We start from the raw sequence: 23,059 nt of genomic DNA, 5'->3' as shown, positions 1-23,059 counted from the left end.
GCTTTGTTCCTTTCTTTGAGGATGGATTTAGAAGCACTAGTTAGCCAAGAAGCGTATTTAGCTTTATTTCAAATGGTTCTAGTGGGTGCATGATGATGTAGTATTTATAGGAAGGATGTGTTAAATTACTGAACTGCTTTGTCTAGGGGTAGTTGTGTTAGTGGTTTCCAATTGCATTGCTTCAGGGCAGAAATAAAGTCATCGGGTTTAAAGTTCTTTTTGTTCCTGACTACTCTGAAGCATGGCTGGGTAATATGGGGAGTTCTTTTTCTAAGTAGGAAAATAGGCTGGTGGTCACTTAGGATGTCTGGTAGGCAGCCAACTTGAGATGCAAGTGAGGGATCAGTTATTAGAATACAGTCCAAAATTGATTGGCGCTTAGATGGTTGTCAGTTCGAGTGGGAGCTTCACTTGCTGCCTTCCAGTTCTCAGACAATTCTGCAGAGGCCAGTGATCTAATAAAAACTATAGGAAGTGGCTGTGTCAGCACACTGGCCAGATTCCTAGGGATGCTGGGGGTAATCCCGAAAGAAGGATAGAGCACAAAGACCAGAGGGAAGTAATTTCCATCTTAGTCCCCTTACTTTTTTCTCTCCCACTCTACCCACATCTTCCAGCACAACACCCTCCCCTTGTTTTCATTTTGGAAAACTGTAGCAAAGTTTTAATTCTTCTCCTTTTTCTCCAGTCTTATGTGATTTTGCCTTATAGTAGTATATATTTGTAAATCAAAATATTAATATGTAGAATTCTGATTGTGAATTTTTTTCTCATTTATATATACTATATCTAACTCTATATATAGATATAGATATATATGTGTATATATATATATATATATATATATATATATATATATATGTGTGTGTGTGTGTGTGTATATATATGCGTGTATATCGAGGTTTAAGACCATTCATACCTTGCCAATACTCTCATGTAGGCTGCACCTCCTTTTTCCACGAGGACTACAATAGTTAAAACTAGAGTCCATTTGTAGGCTGTGGCAAAGGTCCAATATTAAAAAAATGTACAGTTTGGTAAACAGGTATTATCATGCACCTACCCCATAAAAGATACCCCTATCAGTAGAGACTTAGGCAGCTTTATGAATAACAAACTCTCCTTTGACCACTGCATACCTTCTGTCATTACAAAAGCCTCCTAGCTTGCCTAGCTGATTACAACAAAAGAGGTCATCATGCCCCTCCACTCCTCACTGTTTAGGCCAATACTAGAATACAGTGCACTGTTCACTATGTGCCTGATCAAATACCTAACAAAACTTGAAAAAACCCTAGGAGTTTGTCACTAAAACATCTTAGGTATATATTTCCTAAGTTACATGGAATGTCCAAAAGTTCTGTCCCTCTCTTCTCTGTCTCATATAGACCCATATGGGGTAATCTATGCTTGTTCTGCAAAGCTGTAAATGGCCCCATCATGCTTGATCTGCTGTGTAAAGGCAAAAGCGTTAGGTCCATTAAACGTGTATTTGGACTACTAAGTCTATACTTGCAACTATACTTGAAGCATAAACAGTACTCGGCATGACAGAGGCATCTCAAAAAAAAACTCCACATCAAGAACAAAATCCTGCTTCGGCAAAGGAAAGCACATCCATAACTATCTTCAAATTTAACTTAGATGAGTGGAGGCTTAGTCCTATCTCCCTTACTGACTGGGGCATTAACTGTTAGGGTGTATTAGTGGGATTGTAGTGGCTAGGCTTCAATGCTTAATAGATCTGTTACCTAGCAGTCACCTATGAACCTCAGAATATTTATATATGAATATCATGCCCCCTTGAAAAAGTCTATAACTAAAAGTAAACAACTGAAGCTTCCACCATCTTTCCTTATATGAGAAACCATATGTATGTGTGACATCCTTCCTCTGGACCAGTACTCAAGGAGCCTGAATCCTTACCACTGACACTGGAGAGGGAAGTTCACTTGGAACAAAGATAGATACACAGAGTATTTCCAGATGCAGCTCTCTGCACCAAATACAATTTCCCATAAGAGCACCCAGGGAATACACAGTCCATGGGCTGGGTTTCTCTCTGTCTCTCCAGGCCCTCAATAAGACTCCCCACTGGCACAGCTGTAGAGTTAAATGCTCAGCCGAGTGTTCCAAGCCAAGTCCTCCACCACCCTCTCTGTGTAACCAGTGCTCTGTGTCCCTGCTCTAAGGAGCTGACACAGACACTCTGGGATTTGATTTTCACAGACACACACACACACACACACACACCTGGGAAAGGCTGACAGATTTACTCGCTCTGCTACCCTTTGCCCAGCCTATCAAGTAGTTACACTGCCACCAGCCAGATGCTCTAAGAATCTTGCAAGGGTACCCAATTATACTGAGTAAAATTAATACTAATACAAATTGTAGTGTTTGACCAAAGCAGCAAGGCTTTCAGGAGTGGCCACAGTGTCACTAAATAAATATAAATGCTCTCAAAGGTTAAACGATTCTCTAAAATACCAGCCACAATGAAAAATTTAGATACATTTAATAATAAATAATAAAAGAACATGAAAATACTAAATACTTATTTACAATAAACACCAGAGTTTCAATCGCAGGAAATATTAAAAATAACACAGATGGATAGATTCACACAGCTACAGAAAAATGATACTTAAAAAAATCTCACTATACTTTCTTCACTGATCAAGGCAAGATGAAGTAGGAGAGTGATCTTCCTTCTTTGTCAGGTTTCAAAAACAGACTGCAATGAGACATCTGTCTCATCTAGGATGCTGGATTACAGAATGACATCGCATACATCTGGTCATCTGACTTTTGGTTCCCACACTTCTTCCCTTTACCATAAACTGAACCAGAATCTTGCACAAATGTGTTACCATGCACACAGATAGAGCTTTGCTAAGATCTGTTATAACATCTGGAAGCTATAAAACCATTTCAAAACTTCCACCCTTCCAGGGTAGCAGTTAGTTTACCCCTAAGGACGGTACAGTAGGATTCCTAGTCCTGGTTTTCGCAGACATCTTGCCTCTGGCTGCAGTCAGAACTGTAAGATACAATCTTTATGGCCTAATGCAAGTAATTTAATTTCAGACTATTTTTTGAAGTTATCTGGACTGAGATTAACCTCTTCTCTTGCAGTATCATCTGTTACAATGTATTCATTTCAGCAGTTACAATACAGTCTGACATACAGGTGTATTTCTTTTCTGTCCAGCAGGACCCATTGTTGGTACACTTTTAACACAAGCAGCTTTACAAATACATTTTTCAACACAAGCAGCTGTACAAACAAGCTTAATATACAAATGACATATCATTCTTTACAAAACTCCAGCTAGCTATGCTGGCATATGTTACACATCCACTGTCCTACTTCTCCTGGCATAGCTAGCAATACCTCACATCATTACAGTATGTGCTATGTATACTTCATGAACTGTTAGTTCTAAAATCTTTTCAGAACATTTGTGATGAAAGTGGCACAGATACATGCTTAAAAAAATAGGGTTTGAAAAACAAAAGCTATAATGTTAGATATATTTTATAAGCCTGCTGTCATCCCAGAATGCCAAAAGATGGCACCATATTCTTGGTTCAGTAATCCACTGATACTAAACCTATTAATGTAGTTCCATTTGAGCAGATAGCCATGGATCTTGTAGATCCACTAGTGAAGTCTAGAAATGGTTACCAATATAGTCTAGTGATTATTGACAATGACACTGAATTTCCTGAAGTATTATCCCTATGAGAACCCAAATGATAAGGCAGTAAACAGAGAACTAGTGCTATTTTTCTCCAAGGTAGGCATTCCGAAGAAATACTTACAAATGAGGAACATTTATCTCCAAGGTAATGCATTAGATTTGTCTGTGTTATACACAGACATGGTCCTGCTAATGTCATGGAGGCAAGTACCATACCTGGCAACAATGAACACACCATATATAGTCCCACAGAGCAACCAGGGACTGCATCACTTACTGGTGTTTCTACATGTTACCAGACACAGGGAACTTGGGATCCAGTGCTGGACGAAAGGCATAACTCTCCAGATCTGCAGGTTAAGCTCAACAGCAGAGCAGAAAGAAGCTGCCTTGCAGGGACTGTGACTGCGTTGTTCTTATCTTTGGGAGCATACCTCTCACCTGTACAGATTTTTGCCTCATATTTTTGTGTTTTTCATAAAATTGTTATCTGGCACATCACTGAAGATTGAAGCCAGAAAATAATGTCAGACATTTGAGCTGCAGACTTCATAACCTTCAGAAAATTTATGTTACTGGAAGACCATTCTCTTAACTTTTTAAGTTTTTAAAAGCAATATTTAAAATAGTCCAACCCTTATTATTGATGGCTTTGTCAAGACTTCTTGCTCTAAGAGGTTGAGTGGTATGTTTGGGAGTACTCCTCACAAAAAGTGACTGAATCCTTTCACTTTTTTCTGGTGATCATATGTGTCATTCGCTTTAGAAAGGTCCCTTACAAAACTAATGCCAAGATATAGCCCCTGAAGTAAACTCACTGAGCCAGTTCTATTTGTCCCTCTTTGCTTAAGCCTGCCATGTGGTTTTCTGTGTCTTAGATGCTAACAAAATGTTAATTAAATAAATATACTACTAATAATAATATGGATACAACACACAGACTAATGGATAATGTCTTGTTCTAGTTTTATGGGCACATTGAAAAGGTTCATTTGTAACCTGACATCTAGGTAAGGCCCTCTCCATCATGTGCTGCATGTGAACCAAAGTCCTCCTTGTGGAGCACACAAACTTCTCTGCATATGGCCCTGGTATATAAATTTATCTTATTAGAGGCTTACAGCACCAGTAATGTGACAACAGGATACAGACATCATTTCCAGCTACAATACCTTTTTCCTCAAAACTAGGATTCCTACAAATGCATCACTCTTCTCTGCTGCAGACCCTTTAAAGATTTTTATAGGTTAGTCTGGAAAACTGTCATTCTCTCTGCATCTCACAGCAACTTCTCCACACTTCTTTATTAACACATTGGAAAACACCCCCATCATGTAACTGTTCTGCCATATCAGACACTTTCACCCATCATTAATGAATAAACCTATTCATTCTAGGACTGGGTAAACAGTCATATTAAACAATCTCAGTCATCACTGATCAGTAAAACATATTCATTTTAGTACTATGTAAGTGGTCACATTAAACACTTTCAGTCATCAATAATCAATCAACCTATTAATTATAGCATTGGGTAAGCAGATATTACCTCTTCCATGTAAGTTCTTATCACTGCCTTTTTAGCTGCTTCATCCTCCAAGGGGAATGTTTTCAGCAGACCAAAAAATATCTTAATAAACTGACTTCCACTCATGATGAGGCTTTGTTTCTCAAGAGCATGGTTTCTTATGAGCCTAAAACAGAAGCACAGAAGTGTTACATAGACTACATCTGTATATACCTACAACTATATGCACATGCATGCTCTCTCGCACGCACGCACGCACAAACATTAGACCACACACTATTTATGCTTGAAGTGAATCATTATCAGTGCTCTCCAATCTGTCTGAATGGTGCACTCTGCTGTTATCCAGTGGAAATGTGTTAATCATGGCATCATACACTGCTTGTTTGCCCTCTTTTCTTATGAAGTTCTACTCTGAATGGTGGTGAAAGCATCTAACACCACATTTCCTTCTGGAAGGGTCACTTAGGTGAACATCTTTGTTGTTTATACTCCAGTATGAACACTTCCTCTATGAAAATGCAGTCACATTCTCAGAACCCCAGCAACAGTTACATCACCAGCTCTGACCCCATTTTGTGGCCTTTTGGGGTAAGTTGTAATGACAGCATGAAAGTAAAGAGGCACCTAGAATAAAATATTCAGTTGAAGCCATTTCATAATTCCACTTTGTGAACAGACTGCACAGCAGATTGCACCCATAGAGTCACAGTCTGTCACCATACAAGGAATGACAACAGTAGTGGAACAGGTATCATTTGCTTATAATTCTTCAAACTATGACCGTCTGAAATGGTATTGTCAGTCTTCACACTATGATGGACAGAACATAGAAGTTATGTTCTTACCATAACGTTCCATGTTAGTTGTCTTCTTCTCGCCTTCTTCTTGCTGGATGGGTTCGGAGCCGATCTCGGCTCCGACTCGGCCACTCTAAAGCTCGAGAGTTGGTTCCACCGGCTCGAGGCTCCCCTTATATCCCACAATGCTAGGCGAGAGTTACCTCAGATCTCGTTTGTAAGCTAACCCAGCTTATATCAAAAACAGTATAACAGTGAAACAGAATCCACCTCTAACAGCAGGAAGAAAAAGGGGTGACCTATATCCTGAAACAAGAAATATGCATAATAGCATATGACTAAGAAAGAGGTGGTAGAAAGAGAGGTCATGATCACAACTCCTCTAGGTCTGTCCAGGCCAGGGGGAAGGAGGATGGGAAGAAGAAGGCGAGAAGAAGACAACTAACATGGAACGTTATGGTAAGAACATAACTTCTATATGTTAAGTTGTCTATCTCGCCTTCATTCTTGCTGGATGGGACCGGCCCCTAGCACCTTGTCCCGGGTGGCCTAACGGAACAGACTCCTGAGAACAGTGGAACCAAAATTAGCTCTATGCCTAGAAGCTAAATCCAACTTATAATGGGAAATAAAAGTGTGAGGAGTAGCCCAAGTAGCCGCTGCACAAATGGTGTCAATAGGCAGTCTGTCTTGGAAGGCTAGAGAAGTAGCCAAAGCTCTGGTGGAATGGGCTTTAGGTTTATTAGGCAGTTCTTGGTGTCTAATTTCATAAACAAGGGTAATCAGAGATGTGAGCCATCTGGATAAAGATACCTTTGAAACTGGAAGTCCCTTTCTGCTTTCCGCATAGGAGACAAACAGCTGATCAGATTTTCTGAATAGTTTCGCCCTGTCCAAGTAGTACCTTAATTGACGATGAACATCCAGGTAGTGTAATTTTTGTTCAGACCTATTTGAATACTCTGGGAAAAAGACAGGGAGGTCAATGCATTGGTTTAGATTTGATGTTGAAACCACCTTAGGCAAAAAGGACGGGTTAGTTTGTAAGGAAACTCTGTCCTTATGGAACACAAGGTAAGGAGAACGACAACTGAGTGCTTGAAGTTCTGAAATTCTTCTAGCTGATGTGATAGCCACCAGAAAGAGAGTTTTCCATGATAATAGCTTTAAGGAACATGAAGCTGCAGGTTCGAAAGGGGAAAGAATCAAAGAAGCAAGAACTAAATTTAGGTCCCAAGGAGAAGGAGGATTTCTGACAGGAGGTCTGAGAAGAAAAACTCCTTTCAAAAAGGCTTTGCAGAGTTTGTGGGACATTAGGGCAGATTCAGAAATACCCACATGGAAATTAGAAATAGCCGCCAATTGAACCTTAAGAGTAGATGGAGATGAACCTGCATGGAAGAGTTCAGCAAGAAAATCAAGGACTAGTTGGATGGAAGCGGTGAAAGGATCTATGTCCTTTCCTTGTGCCCAATATGAGAAGCGTTTCCACTTACTCAAATAAATCTTTCGAGTGGAAGATTTATGGGAAGCTATCAAAATATCTCTAACAGAGTGAGATAATTGAGGAAGCCTGGCTACTGTTGGAAGTGGAGGAACCAAGCAGTGAGGTTCAGAGAGGGGAGGGAGCGATGAAACTGACCCGACTGATGGATCAAAAGATCTGGAACTAGGTCCAGATTCCACGGTCGCTCCAAAAGAAATCGATGTAGAAAGGGGAACCACACTTGTCGAGGCCAGTAAGGAGCAATGAGGATCAATGAGGCCTTCTGAGCGATAGCTTTCTGTATTACTTGAGAGATCAGTGGAAAAGGAGGAAATGCATACAGAAGTCCCCGGGGCCAAACTTGGACTAGCGTCCCTGCTGGGTTGGCCTGGTAAAGGGAATAGAGTGAAGTATTCTCTGCACTTGCTGTTTTGGGGAGTAGCAAAAAGATCGCAGCAAGGCTGACCCCACTTGAGAAATATCTCTCTCACTACAGAGTCTTTCAGAGACCACTCGTGAGGCATGAGAATAGCTCTGCTCAACTTGTCCGCAATGTGATTGGACTTCCGGGATGTGCGTTGCTATCAGAAAACGCTGAGAAGAAATCGCCCATTGCCACAGTCTGAGTGCTTCTCGACACAGGGGGTATGATCTGGTTCCGCCTTGTTTGTTGATGTACCACACTACAGACATATTGTCTGTCTGGATTGCAATCGCTCCCAAGGGAAGAGAGTCTTGAAGGGCTTGCAACGCTAAAAGCACTGCTCTCATCTCCAGAACATTTATGTGCAAGTGGCATTCGTTTGGTTGCCATGTGCCCTGGACTGTCCTGCCCTGATAATGCCCCCACCCGATCAGGGAGGCATCCGTTGTCAGAGTAGCAACCGGAGGAGGTGGAACAAATGGTCTCCCCAACAGGAGCTGGGGGGAAGACATCCACCACATGAGATGCTTTTTGCACGCTTGCGTGATCATAATGGTGTGAGACATTGGAAGTTCCTGGTATGACCATTGAGAAAAAAGCATCCACTGAAGGATCCGCATGTGGTATCTGGCCAATGGGAGGAGAGGTATGGCGCTGCCATGATTCCCAACACCTTTAGAACTAACCTGGCTTTGGCTCTGTTGTTGTTGAGAAGTAGTGACACCAATTTTGAATGTCTGATATCCTTTGGTTCGTTAGTGTTGCAGACATGTTTACAGTATCTAAATTTGCGCCTATGTAGGTAATAGTACGACAAGGCGACAAAACAGACTTTTCGCAATTTATTGAGATACCCAGTTTTTGACAGACGCGAAAAGTGTAATCTCTGGCCATCAGAAGGAGATGCTTGGTGGGAGCTGTGAGGAGCCAGTCGTCCAAATATGGAAACACCTGGAATCCTTGTCGCCTCAGGTGAGAAGCTACCACTGCCATGCATTTGGTAAACACCCGGGGGGCAGTGGTGAGACCAAAAGGCAGGGCCCTGAATTGAAAATGACTGGTTCCCAGCCTGAAGTGGAGGAATCTTCTGGAGCGCCTGTTCATTTTTATGTGATAGTACGCGTCCTGAAGGTCTATAGAGCACATCCAGTTTCCTTTTCCCAATAGGGGAAGAATGGATTGCAGCGTGACCATCCGAAATCTTGTTTTCTTGACCGATCTGTTCAAGATACTGAGATCCAAAATTGGTCTCCAGTCCCCTGTTTTCTTTGGAACTAAAAAGAACCTTGAGTAGATTCCGGATCCTTGTTGGTCTGCTGACACTGGCTGAATAGCTCTTTTTGCAAGCAGTTTTGAAATTTCCAAAGCTGCTATATCCCTTTGAGCGGGTGGAACATCTGGAAGGGATTTTTTTGACTGATTTGGAAAACGAAGAAAGGGGATAGAATAACCTTCGGAAATGATGGACTGTACCCATTTGTCTTGTGTCAAGGATAGCCAGGCTTCTGGGTACAGTGACAATCTTCCCCCGACTGCCTCCGAAGATGGGCAGCCGGGCAACACCTCAGGGATGCTGAAAGGGCTTGTCAGGAAAGGCTTCCCGATTGCCCTGGTTCTGCGGACCCCCCCTGCCCCTAGGGCGACGTCTACCATTGTTATTCCCACCTCTGCCTCTGGTAGGAAAACGACTCTGTGCGTCAGGCGAAGTCCCTTGAGATTGTTTACGGAACCACATCTTTCCACCCTTCTGGCCTTTGGGGTAAGGCCTAGAAGGAGTAGAAAAACGGACTCCGACGGCAGAAAGGGTCTTGCCATCAGTCTCGCACCTAGTCAGGGTATCTTTCACTTGAGGACCAAAGAGAGATGATCCATCAAAAGGGGAGTTCGTGAAAGACGTCTTGAAAGGTTTCCGCAAAGTTGCATAGCCGCATCCAGGCGTGCCTACGTAAGGCTACCCCTGTTCCTGCGGCTCTGCTCGCTCCATCGGCCGCATAAGAGAGGAGGCGCATGGAGGAGTTGGAAATGGAATTAAGGATAGCCAGCTGCGTGTTCATTTTCTCTTGGAACCCCGCAGCTGTAGGGTCCTTCAACATCTCACTCGCTTCCTTGACCAAGTCCCTTTGAAGACGAGTGAAATGGCACAGGTAATTCAGCGAACGCATGGTAAAAGTCGCTGAGGAGAACATCCGCTTCCCGTACCTATCCATGGACCTAGATTCCTTGTTAGGTGGATGGACAGGCACTGAAGGATCAGCCAATTCCTTCTTTGTGGCGGCAGCTACCACCATAGCATCCACAGAAACTCCTTTTGATAAAATTGCTTGTCTGATGGAGCTGTGATGAATTTGGAGGGTCTCCTGGGAGTGGGGTCCACTGAATCAGGAGCCGTCCATGCCTTCTTAGCAACCACCTGCATGAGGGGGTCGAGGGGGGGGGACACCCAGGAGGTGGAAGGACGAGAGCCAAACGCCTCAAGATACACAGATTCGTCCTCTGAAGGGTTGAGGGCTGGCCAATTTCCCTCTGTTTAAGGATCTCCAGAATGTCTGCAAATGAGACATCTTCAGAAGGGGAACGGGGAACCCTCAGAATCATCCAGATCTGTGTCCGACGTGATAGACTCAGGTGAGTCAATGTGCTTCCTCTTGCACTTCCTCTTCCGAGGGGCTCTTCTGCCAAATCAGGAGAGGCCTCGGAAGAGGATGAAATCCCAAAGGGGCTCCTGAGGAGCTGGCTCTCTGCGGTCCGGGATGAGGGAGTGAGTCGACTTACCCTGAGGCAGCATAGAGGGAGGGGCTGACGGAGCCGACTGTGGAGTAGAGCCAGGCTCTAACACACTCTGCATGACCTCGAAGCACCCCTGTCAGGCAGAGCCAGAGGTCCCGCTCCGAGGAGCTAAGGACCCCCTCGGCACCGACAGTGATGGCTCCGAGGCCGATGTCGGAGCCGAACTCACCAGCGCGAAGCACCGAGAGGGAGAGGGTCGGACAAGGGTCCGATGCCACTCACCCCTCGAGCCGACGAGGGAAGTCCGGCGCCGAGATTCCTCCACGGAAGAAAACGGAGCCAACGACGGAGCCGAAGACAATTGTCTCGGCTCCGAGGTGACCACAGTCTCGGTTCCGACGACCCGGCCCGAACTCAAAAGAGTCGAAGGAGGAAAGAGTTGATGGACGGGGCAGGCACCGACTGATGAGTCGGGCTCTGAAGCATCTGGGCTAGTGCCTCGGACTTGAGTAGTCGACTCACCACCCTCTGAAGGTCATGATCGGAAAGCCTCGATGACCTAGAGGAATGAGACCTTTGGCTCCGTTCAGACAGCAGGGGAGAACCTGGAGCCGAATGAACGGAGCCAAGAGAAGGTGACCTAGACCTCTTTCTGGTTGTCGGCTCAAGATCTTGTCGGAGCCGACACGGTACCTCGATAACCTCGGCTCCGGCCGGAGCCGAAGCCACAGAAACTGTGGACTGAGCCTTATCGGCTCCAGCCGAGCCGATAAAGGCAAAGGTTGAACAACCTGAGGTCTCGGCTCAGAAGCCGGAGTCAAGACCTCGATGCCTTAGAGGGCTTCCCTGTTGAGACAGGCAGGGAATCCTCAGGCTTCAACAAGCCTCTCAGAATTAGCTTGTTTTTTCTTTCCTGCAGGACCCTGGGGCTGAAGCCATGGCAAACAGCACAGGAGTCCTGCAGGTGCAAAGGCCCCAGACAATAGACACAAGAAGTGTGAGCGTCTGTCAGAGACATTTTCTGTCAGCACGCATCACACTTCTTGAATCCGGAGACCTTTGCTTCTTTTGACATAGCCTAACTGGTGAACACAAACACACACTCAAACACACCAGTTATACCCTGTCAGAAAATATAACAATTTTTGTAATGATACTAAAAATAAAGTACAACAAACTGTATCAAATTATAGTAAACTACACAAACACTCCCTTAGGGAAGAGAAGGCCTAAGGCCCAAGGGAAGAACCAAAGGTTCTTTTAAACAAGAAACGGGAAAAATTAGGGTCAGGGATAAAGTTCTATGAACTACACTAATTCAAGAAGAATTAAACTAAAAAAGGGGTAAAAAGAGTAACTTTTAATAGAAAAAGCTAAAACTCACCAGGAACCGGTAGAAGCAACCAACCTCGAAGCTGTAGCGGCAAACGAGATCTGAGGTAACTCTCGCCTAGCATTGTGGGATATAAGGGGAGCCTCGAGCCGGTGGAACCAACTCTCGAGCTTTAGAGTGGCCGAGTCGGAGCCGAGGTCGGCTCCGAACCCATCCAGCAAGAATGAAGGCGAGATAGACAACTTAACATAGTGCCTTACTTGTTGGGATGGAATGCAACTTAATCCCCTTCCATTTTCAGTGGCTTCTTTAAACTAGTATTTCTTAACTGCTATTGGAAAACTATTTCACTAAATTAAAGTAAAAGTTCACCCACACACTGGTCTCCTTTGTCCCATCATTCCTTAACATCTTTAAATCTGGTAGATCATGTTGTAAAATATTTGAATGTTTTGTCATGTGTTCCATCTTTTTATTTATGCAGCCATTTTTTTCCAACCTCCCAAAGACTGTCAGGCTTTTCAGCTCTATCACACCAACACACAGTGAACAGTTTCTCTAGCGCCCAGTGAGCTAATCCTGTATGTCACACCTTTACTAGGTGGACCCTTGAGACCCTCTGATTTCTCAGAAATTAAGCCTTTGATTATTAGCTTTAAAGGCTAGTTGAGCAGGGCTCTAGGCAGTGTTTTTGTGTGCATTTGCATTTGTTTGTTTGTATGTGTGTGTTGTGGAGGGGAGAACAACAGCAGATAGAAGATGTACTTTAGAGGTTGCTGGTCAGCTTCTGTAAACTAAGTGATGCAATGAACAATGATCTGTAATACACATCTCATTCACTTCCACATGTGATATCTTATTATTATTATTCATGCCATCTTCTCTAATGCATAGTATCCCATCATATTAGGTTCCATACATGCATGTGTACGAGTCCCCAAGTTCCCCAACCCAACACAGAACAAACCACCTGCCATTTTATCCCATCCATTTCATATAGACTGTTTTGGTGATGTAGGGTTGTTTCTGCATAAGAGTCACCATAGTTGTAAACAAGTAGCTAGCCTCTATGCTAGTGCAGACCAACTTCATCTTCCCATTTCTTTTCTATCAGCATTTTTATTGATCTGCTCTGTACCATCCTTACTTTTTCAATGTGTACTTGAATGGAGAGGAGGGTTCAAATATGGATGCGGTACTCATCTTTTAGTCTTATCAATGGTTTAGGAACAGACAGAAAACAATTTGTGAATGGCACTGGCTGTTTATATAGAAATAACTGAAAAATGTATTTCCTGTATAAATGAAAATCCTAGTCAGTGTGGAGGATCAAACTAAGGAGTGACTCAGTACTTCATTCTAACCTGTTATTCCTTATGTAGTGTGTTTTTCAGTCATTGTATTGCTAGGAACCTCGCAAACATAAAACAAAGCCAATGCACAGTCATAGTAAGGTTAAAAAGCAGCAGTCCATCTTTCACACTGCTGCACGTTTACATCTAAAATGTAGAAGAGTGAAACATATTTGCACACATATATATTCCAGCTCCCCACAGCTGTACATGTTGTATCCATTTATACCATAGAAAAAGGCAGCAGTTTGTGGGTGACAGGTCTGGATCTGCTAATCACTTTCCAATAGTAGCATCTGTCTCTGCCAGTTTACAAACACCAAGAGAAGATTAACCATAATTAGTTGGGCAACATGTAGTAAGTCCAGCAGGCAGAAGGTCATATGTGAATGTCACTTAGAAATCTCACTGCAGAACTGTATAAGAAGCAAAGTGAAAATGTTGCTTAATGGTGCAGAATTAGTCAATAACATCAAAAACACCGTATTTGATTAAATCTCCTTTTAAACTAATTCTAAAAACTTTCACTTCCAGTATAATATTGTAAAAAAGCATCATGTATGTCTGTGTGTGTGTGTGTGTGTGTGTGTGTGTGTGTGTGTGTGTGTATATATATATATATATATATATATATATATTTTTTTTTTTTTAACCACTGAATATAAATATATATATATAGACACCCCATTCCTAATTTTTCTCTTATATATTAGTATAGTTGTCATTTTTAGGTAATTGTAGGGTCGCTAGTCTAGTTTTACTGTTTCCCTACTTGTTTTTATTTAGTCGGGCCTTCATTCCCTTCCCATCCCTTCCTGTCAGGGTGTGTGTGTGGGTTTATATTTTCCCCTTTTAAGTTAAAATTTTCTGAGTCTAGGACTGTGTGAGTTGGGTGTGTGTGTGTACTCACTATGTCCAAGGAACAGAGGGTCTCAGGCTTCAAGAAGTGTGACTCGTGCTGTCAGAAGATGTCTCTGACAGACGGTCACACTTCTTGTATCTACTGCCTGGGACCTCTCCACCTGCAGGACTCCTGTGCTATCTGTCACTCACTGATCCGTCAGGAGATCCTCCGCATAAGAGGACCTGTAAGAGGAAGCACCTAGACTCCCTTGAGTCTACTACTTCAGATACCGACTTAGATGAGTCGGAGGGGTCCCCAAGATCCCCCTCTGAGGATGTCTCTTTTTCAGACATCCTAGAACTCCTAAAACAGAGGGGAAACTGGCCCTCCATTAATCCCCCCGAGGATGAGTCGGTATACCTAGAGGCGTTCGGATCTCAACCCTCCACCTCCTGGGTGTCTCCGCCTTTCGACCCCCTCATGGAGGTGATAGCTCGGAAGGCGTGGGCATCTCCTGATTCAGAGAACCAGTTCCCAGGAGGCCTTCTAAATTTATTACAGCCCCTTCCGAGAAACAATTTCTTACAAAAGGTGTCCCTGTTGATGCCATGGTGGTGGTGGCCGCCACCAAGAAGGAACTTGCAGATCCTTCCGTACCAGTCCATCCTCCTAACAAGGATTCTAGGACCATGGACAGGTATGGTAAGCGGATGTTTTCCTCAGCGATCTTTGCCATGCGTTCGCTGAATTATTTATGTCACTTCACCAGACTTCAAAGGGACATCCTTAAAGAATTAGGTGAAGTAGTACAGTATCCTACAGCTGCAGGGGCTCAGGACAAGATTGCCTCTCAGCTAGGAATGCTTAACTCCATAGCCAACTCCTCCATGCGGCTGATTTCGTATGCAGCAGATGGAGCGAGTAGAGCTGCAGGGACAGGAGTGGCTCTTAGACGTCAGTCCTGGATGCGGCTCTGTAATTTTGCAGATCCCTTTAAGGCGTCCTTCACAAACTCTCCCTTCGATGGATCAACATTGTTTGGTCCTCAGGTGAAGGATACGTTGACCAGGTGTGAGCAAGACGGCAAGACTCTTTCTGCCGTAGGAGTCCGTTTTTCCACCCCATCTAGGCCTTATCCTAAAGGACAGAAGGGCGGAAAGATGTGGTTCCGTAAATCTCAGGGAGTCACGCCAAACACACGTGGTCAGTTTACCCATAGAGGCAGAGGGGGTAATAATAACAGATGCCGCCCTAGGGGCAGAGGGGGTCCGCAAAACCAGGGAAGCAGAGAGCCTCTCTCTGACAAGCCCTTCCAGCATCCCTGAGGTGTTGCCCGACTGTCCATCCTTGGAGACAGTCGGGGGAAGATTATCGCTGTACCCAGAAGCCTGGCTTTCCCTTTCTCAAGACAAATGGGTACAGTCGATCATATCCGAGGGTTACAAGATTCCTTTCGAGGAAAGTCCCTTCACTCACAAAAATTCCCTTCCAGATGTTCCACCCGGTCTAAGGGAAATTGCAAAATTAGAAGTATCAAAGCTTCTACGCAAAAGGGCCATTCAGCCAGTTCCAACAGACCATTCAGAGCCCGGAATCTACTCAAGGTTCTTTTTGGTTCCCAAAAAGATGGGAGATTGGAGACCAATATTGGACCTCAGCAGACTCAACAAGTCTGTGAAAAAGACAAGATTTTGGATGGTCACACTTCAATCGATTTTGCCCTTCTTGGGCAAAGACAACTGGATGTGCTCAATAGACCTTCAGGATGCGTACTATCACATAAAAATCCACAGACGCTCCAGAAGTTTTCTCCGCTTTCGGCTGGGGTCCAGTCATTTTCAATTCAGAGCCCTGCCCTTTGGTCTCACTACAGCCCCCAGAGTGTTCACCAAATGCATGGCAGTGGTCACGGCTCACCTGAGACGTCAAGGATTCCAGGTGTTTCCATATCTCGACGACTGGCTCCTCTCAGCCACCACCAGGCATCAACTTCTCCAAGCCAGGGATTACACCCTAAATCTCTGCACTCAATTAGGAATTTCGATCAACTACGAAAAATCCTCCTTATTGCCCTGCCAGTCTATTACTTTTATAGGTGCAAATTTAGACACTGTTCGGATGTCAGCAAACCTCACAAGCCAGAGAATCCTAGATATCCAAAACCATGTGCGGATCATCCTTGCCAGCAAAAAGGTGCAAGCCAGACTGGTCCTAAAAGTATTGGGCCTCATGGCAGCTGCCATTACTCTTCTTCCTTTGGCCTGCTTTTACATGCGTCTCCTTCAATGGATGTTGTTCACCCAATGGTCCTACCAACAACTTCCCATGCGTCACCAAATTCTGGTGACACAAACTTGCAAAAACCACCTATCCTGGTGGATTTCTTCTCCCCAGGTTCATCAGGGCAGACCCTTTGTTTCCCCGGCCCCGGTAGCCACAGTCACTATGGACGCCTCCCTGATCGGGTGGGGGGGTCATTATCAGGGCAGGATGGTTCATGGGACGTGGCAACCGTTCGAATACCACCTGCACATAAATGTCCTAGAGATGAGAGCAGTGCTTTTATCGTTGCAAGCCCTCAACGACTTTCTTCCCTTGGCAACAATTGCAGTTCACACGGACAACATGTCTGTAGTGTGGTACATCAACAAGCAGGGTGGAACCAAGTCCTACCCCTTGTGTCGAGAGGCTCTCAGACTTTGGCAATGGGCGATCTCCTCTCATCGGTTTCTGGTAGCAATGCATATCCCTGGGAAAACCAACATTTTAGCGGACAGATTGAGCAGAGCTATACTCATGCCTCACGAGTGGTCTCTCAAACAATCTATAGTGGAGGAGATTTTTCAGAAGTGGGGCCGCCCATGCTGCGATCTTTTTGCTACTCCCCAAAACAGCAAATGCCCAGCCTTCTTCTCTCTCTTCCCACTTCCGGGCCATCCCCCCAGAGACGCTCTTACCCAAGATTGGCCCCAGGGATTTCTTTATGCCTTTCCTCCCTTTCCATTGATACCACAGGTACTCCAGAAAGCTACCGTTTTGAGAGCCAAAATGATTCTCATTGCCCCGTATTGGCCTCGATAAATTTGGTTTCTGTTCCTCCATCGTCACCTTTTGGTGCAGCCGTGGCATCTGGACCCAGTGCCAGATCTTCTGATCCACCAATCGGGTCAGCTGCATCGGTCCATTCCTTCTCTCAACCTCACAGCTTGGTTGCTCCACTTCCTTCCTTAGCCAGGCTTCCTATGATCTCTAACCCTGTTAGGGATATCATAGTGGCTTCCCTTAAATCCTCTACTAGGAGGATTTACACTAGCAAGTGGAAACGCTTCTCCCTTTGGGCGAAATCAAGGAACATAGATCCCTTCACTGCCCCTGTTCATGCAGTTTTGGATTTTCTAGCGGAAATCTTTCACTCGGGTTCTTCATCTTCCACAGTCAAAGTTCAGTTGGCTGCGATCTCGAACTTTCATGTCGGGTTTGCAGATCACAACATTATGTCCCACAAGCTTTGTAGAGCTTTTCTGAAAGGAGTCTTTCTCTTCAAACCTCCTGTCAGGAGTCCTCCTCCTCAATGGGACCTGAATCTAGTGCTGACATCCTTAATTCTTCCTCCCTTTGAGCCAGCTGCTTCATGCTCACTAAAGTTTCTTTCGTGGAAGACACTCTTCCTTGTCACTATTACCTCGGCTAGGAGAGTGTCAGAACTTCATGCCCTCTCTGTTCGTCCCCCATATTTGGTCTTCCACAAGGACAGAGTATCCTTGAGAACTAATCCATCCTTTTTGCCCAAGGTTGCTTCAAAAACAAATTTAAACCAATCTATTGATCTCCCTGTATTTTTTCCTAATTACTCCAACAGATCGGAACAAAAATGACATTATCTTGATGTTCACCGCCAACTCAGATATTATTTGGACAGAACAAAACAATTCAGAAAGTCTGATCAGCTCTTTCTTTCTTATGCTGAAAATAAAAAAGGCCTCCCTGTTTCCAAAGTGACCTTGTCTAGATGGCTATCTTCCACCATTTCCGAAATTTATCAACTTAGGGGCAAACAGCTGTGCTCAAAACCAAAGGCACATTCCACTAGAGGCTTAGCCACTTCTACAGCCTTTCAGGCTAGGCTACCCTTAGATACTATTTGTGCAGCAGCCACTTGGGCCACTCCTCATACCTTTGTTTCTCATTACAAATTGGATTTGGCCTCCAGGGATAGAGCCAGTTTTGGTTCCACGGTTCTCAAGAGTCTGTTCCATTGAGCCACCCAGGATAGAGGTGCTAGGGATGCGGTCCCATCCAGCAAGAATGAAGGTGAGATTGACAACTTAACATTTAGAAGTTATGTACCTACCATAACGTTCCATGTTAGTTGTCTTCTCTCGCCTTCTTTCTTGCGACCCTCCCTCCTGCCCCCTTGCCTGGACAGACCTTGATCTCCCTCGGCTCTGGAAGATTTTATTTCTTTGGGCACCAGTTAGTTCTAGTTTAGTTATCTGGTTCCCCTTACAACCTTTTTAGGCTTATTCTCTTCTTTCCTTAGTGGAAAGTTTGTTATGCTAGGTAGGTCTCCCTCTAGGTACCAAACGAGATCTGGGTAATTACCGCCTTGCATTATGGGATATGGGGCTGGCTCGAGCTGGTAAAAGTGACTCTCGAGCTTAGCAAGTGCCGAGTCGGAGCCGAGGATCGGCTCCGAACCCATCCAGCAAGAAAGAAGGTGAGAGAAGACAACTAACATGGAACGTTATAGTAGGTACATAACTTCTAATTAATGAGGTATCCCAGGTTCTGGTGATGGGTTCAGTCCCTTTTTAATGTCTGTCAGTGGGATTTCACATAGCTCAGTTCTTCTTTAATGATAGTTAGTGGGGTATCACAGGTGTCAGTAATGGAATCAATGCCTCTTTAATAGTAGTTGGGTATCACAGGTGTCAGTGATGGGATTACTACCTGTTTAATGGCTGTTATTGGGGTTTTACAGGTGTCAGTGCTGTGCTCAATCCCTCTTTAATGGTAGCTATTGGGATAACACAGCCTTCAGTCTTACACACAGTCCCTCTGTAATGGCAGCTGTTGGGGTATCATAGACATTGGTGATGGGATCAGTCCCTCTTTAAAGATTATTAGTGGAGTTTTACAGATGTTAGTAATGAGATCAATCCCTCTTTAATGTTTAGATTCATAGGTAAGTTCTAGGCAATCGGCCTGCAGACCATTTCAAGCCTAACCAAAAAACTGTGTTCAAAATTTCCCTCTAGCCTCAAGGAGGGCAAGACAAGATAGATCAGAACAGAATTTGAGTCTTCCCGTCCAGTTATCTAGGTTTACCTTGAAGGTGGCAAGGGTGCTACTCTGCTTGATATATAGTGAAAGTCTGTTACAGAGGTGAGGGATACACTGGGGTATGAATCTATCATAACTTGTCTTATTTATCTGCTGAGAAAGGTTTAGTCCCATTAACAGAGTATTTGCTGTACCTTTAATTCTGCGAAGGAATACACCAAATAGGGTTGGATCTTTCAAAGCATGAAAGGCTAGGCATGGATTTCCATGAAGGAGTCTGTAAGAGACTGAGTACAGAGAAAGGGCTTCCAGTCTCTCCTGATAAGTAAGATTTTTTGAGGCCACGGATCTTTTTAGTTATGAATCTCTCAGGAGTCAAGTTGTGTGATATGTTTAGATAAATATGTGCCAAAAGGTGCTTTTTATTCAGCAATGGCTCTGATAAGATACAAGTAAAGAGAAATTAAGACTTTTTGGATCAAGTGGAGATACCTTTGGAAATTAGACAGACCAGATAAAATTCTTTCTGAACTGTTGTGGAGACTTGATGGTTAAATAAGGCATTCTCAACAAGAGTACCTAGATCCCTTACAACAGTGTCTGATTCGAGGGGTGCATCTCCTATATGGTAAGTGAAACTGTTTTCTTTACCAAAGTGAGCTATGCTACATTTTTTACATTTAATTTGAGACCATTGTCCTTGCATCAGTTGTTAACATGGTCTAAGCAGCATTGGAGCAATTGTGAGTCAGTTGAAGTTAGAATAGCATCCAATTTACAGTCATCTGCAAATTTAGTTAACCATAAGCCAGAAGTGCTGGCCTGAAAGTTTTTGAAATATATGCCAAATAAGAGAAGGACCAAAACGGAGCCCTGTATTACATCACTGGTAACTGTTTTGCATTCAGAAGTGGCACCTGCTACTCTAACCACATGGGCTATGTCAGACATGGGGTATCACAGACTTCGGTGCTGTGATCAGTCCCTCTTTAATGGTAGCTAGTGGAGTATCACAGGTATCAGTGCTGGTCTCAGTCCATCTTTAATGGTAGTTTCTAGAGTATCACAGGTGTCAGTGATGAAATCAGTTCCTTTTAAGGGTATTAGCTTGAGTATTACAGGTGTCTGTGATGGAGTAATCCCTCTTTAATATTAGTTAGAGGGTATCACGGGTGTCTGTGATGGGATTAGCCTCTCTTTAATGGACGTTAATAGGGTTTTTCAGGGGTCAGTACTGGATTCAGTCTCTCTTTAGTGGTAGTGGGGTATCAGAGGCGTCTCTGATGGGATCAGTCCCTCTTAAATGGTAGTTAGTGAGGTGCGACAGATGTCCATGATAGGATCAGTCCCTCTTTAATGGTAGCTAGTGTAGTATCACAAGTGCTGATGATGCGATCAATCCTTCTTTAAACAGGCTTCAGTGCTGAGATTAGTACCTCTTTCATGGTAGTTAATGGAGTAACACAGGTATCTGTGATGGGAATCATTTCCTCTTTGATGGTAGTTAGTGGGTCATCACAGGTTAGTGATGGGATCAGCCACCCCCACCCCCACCCCCCCCCCTTAATGGTATTAACTTGAGTATTACAGGTGTCTGTGATGAAATCAGCCCTCTTTAATGACAGTTAGTGGGGAATCACAGGTGTCAGTGCTGAGCTCAGTCCAGCCTTAATGGCAGTTTATGAAGTATCCTAGGTGTCAGTGATGGGTTTGGTCCCTGTTTAATAGTAGTTAGAGGGGTAGCACAGATATTGATGATGTACTCAGTCCTTTTTAATGGTATGTAGTGGGCTATCACAGGTGTTAGAGCTGGGTTCAGTCCATCTTTAATGCTAGTTAGTGGGGTATCACAGGTGTCAGTAATATGCTTAGTCTCTTTTAATGGTAGGTAGTCGGGTATGCAAATGTCAGTGATGGGATCAGTCCCTTTTTAATGGTCATTTAAAAGGTATCATAAGCTTTGTTCTTGACTCAGTCTGCCTTTAATGGTAGTGGGGTATCACAAGTGTTGGTGATGGGATCAGATTATCTTTATTTGCAGTTACTTGGGTTTCACAAGCTTCATTTTTTTTAGTTGTTTTTACTGTGGTGCTGTAGACTTCAGCACTTGTTCTGATCCTGCCTTATTGGTTGTTACCGGGGAACTGCAGGTTTTGGTCCCAAATTTATCATTGTTAATAATGTACTGCAGGCCTCGGTGTTAATGTGTGGTCTTCTGTCAAATGTTGGTGTAGAAATTAATATCTCAGTCCATTTTCAGAGATTGTTATTCATTTACTACAGGTATCAATACTGGGATTAGTCTACCTTTAATGATTGCTAATGGGGTACTACTGGCTTTTATATTGGGAGCAGTCCCTCTTTAATAGTTGTTAGTGAGATACTGCAGGTTTCTGTACTGGGTCTTGTCACAGTTTTATGGCTGTTAGTGGAGTACTGTAAGCTTCAGTGATAGGTTTGGTCTCTCTTTAATGTCCTTACAAATGACATTGCAAGGAGCCTGGAAGGACAAGCATACAGCAGCTTTTGGAATGGTAAAGCAGTCTGCATCAGTGCTGACGTGCATGATAGGTCAGAAAAAAAATGTCATGTGACTTGATGAGGATGAAGTACTGATTTAGGTACAACAGCTCAGATGCAGTACACAGTGCTGCATTTGAAGGAGAAGGTTCACTCTGGGGAGAAGAAGGCATTAAAAACAGCAGCAGTAGTAGTTCTTTACAAGCAATAGGGAGTATCCATCTTAAATTACCTTTTATTCTCTTTGCCCCCACTGTCTGTTGATCATCAGCCCCCTCCCTGTCAATCATCCCATTCATTCTCCCATCACCAGGGTGATGACTGATCTGTTGGGGCTGATACTCAGACAGTCATCAGTGGAGGTTTGAGAATTTTACATGCTGGCCTAGCCACTACATGCACCAGGTAAGCACCAGGTTGGGAACTTCCAAAGGGCTGCAACAAAGAGAGTGTCTCCCACACTTCCATGAAAGGTGGTTTACTGTCAGGCAGGCCTCCTTCCCCCAAAGCACTAGGGGTGGTTTTCCTGGTTTCCACCAGGGAATTACCACCACTCAGCATGCTCCTGAGTATGTAAATCCTTCCCCCAGGGGAGGTAAACAGGCTATGCTCTTCCACTTCTCTCCCTCCCTGACTAGTTCCCTCAATGCCAAGGCTACTAATCGAACCCTGTTCATCTGGGTTACAGTCAGGGCTCCATTCCTCTGTGCCACAGATGCAGGTTAGCCATCTTAAATTACCTTGAGGAAAACAAACAACTTAAAAGTGTAATGAAGTGTGTGTGCGTGTGCATGCTTGCATGTGTGTGTGACAGTAGGGATATCATTACATTTCAGTAACAAAAGTTGATAGATATTTCAGTGGAACTAGTCTCAACAGTGTACAGGATTATATAATCAGGAAAAGATAGCTAATAATGTAAATATCTTTTTTCTGTATGCTGTTTTCCCTCTGCTTGCTAACCATTAAGCCTCTTCTGGTCAGAGTTAAGTTTGTTCTTATAGGACATCCTCAGCATAGAGGTAACAACCATGTGTGAGGCCATCATTCAGGCT

General features: G+C 43.9%; 1 protein-coding gene across 2 annotated transcripts in view; it reads right to left on the bottom strand.

Moving 5' to 3' along the window:
• The window catches only part of LOC122799251, a 191,980-nt gene that overhangs the window by 79,847 nt on the left and 89,074 nt on the right, over positions 1-23,059 (bottom strand). For both annotated transcript variants that reach the window (XM_044068192.1, XM_044068193.1), the window contains exon 3: positions 5,257-5,401. In XM_044068192.1, the coding sequence (XP_043924127.1) occupies positions 5,257-5,401 (145 nt within the window). The remainder of the gene's footprint in view (positions 1-5,256; positions 5,402-23,059) is intronic.

The sequence above is a fragment of the Protopterus annectens genome, chromosome 4.part0 (assembly GCF_019279795.1).
Source record: "Protopterus annectens isolate FY-2018-M chromosome 4.part0, PAN1.0, whole genome shotgun sequence".
Classification (NCBI taxonomy): Eukaryota; Metazoa; Chordata; order Ceratodontiformes; family Protopteridae; genus Protopterus; species Protopterus annectens.
Note: the sequence above shows the minus strand (reverse complement) of the source record. Positions and strands in the feature narration are given on the sequence as shown.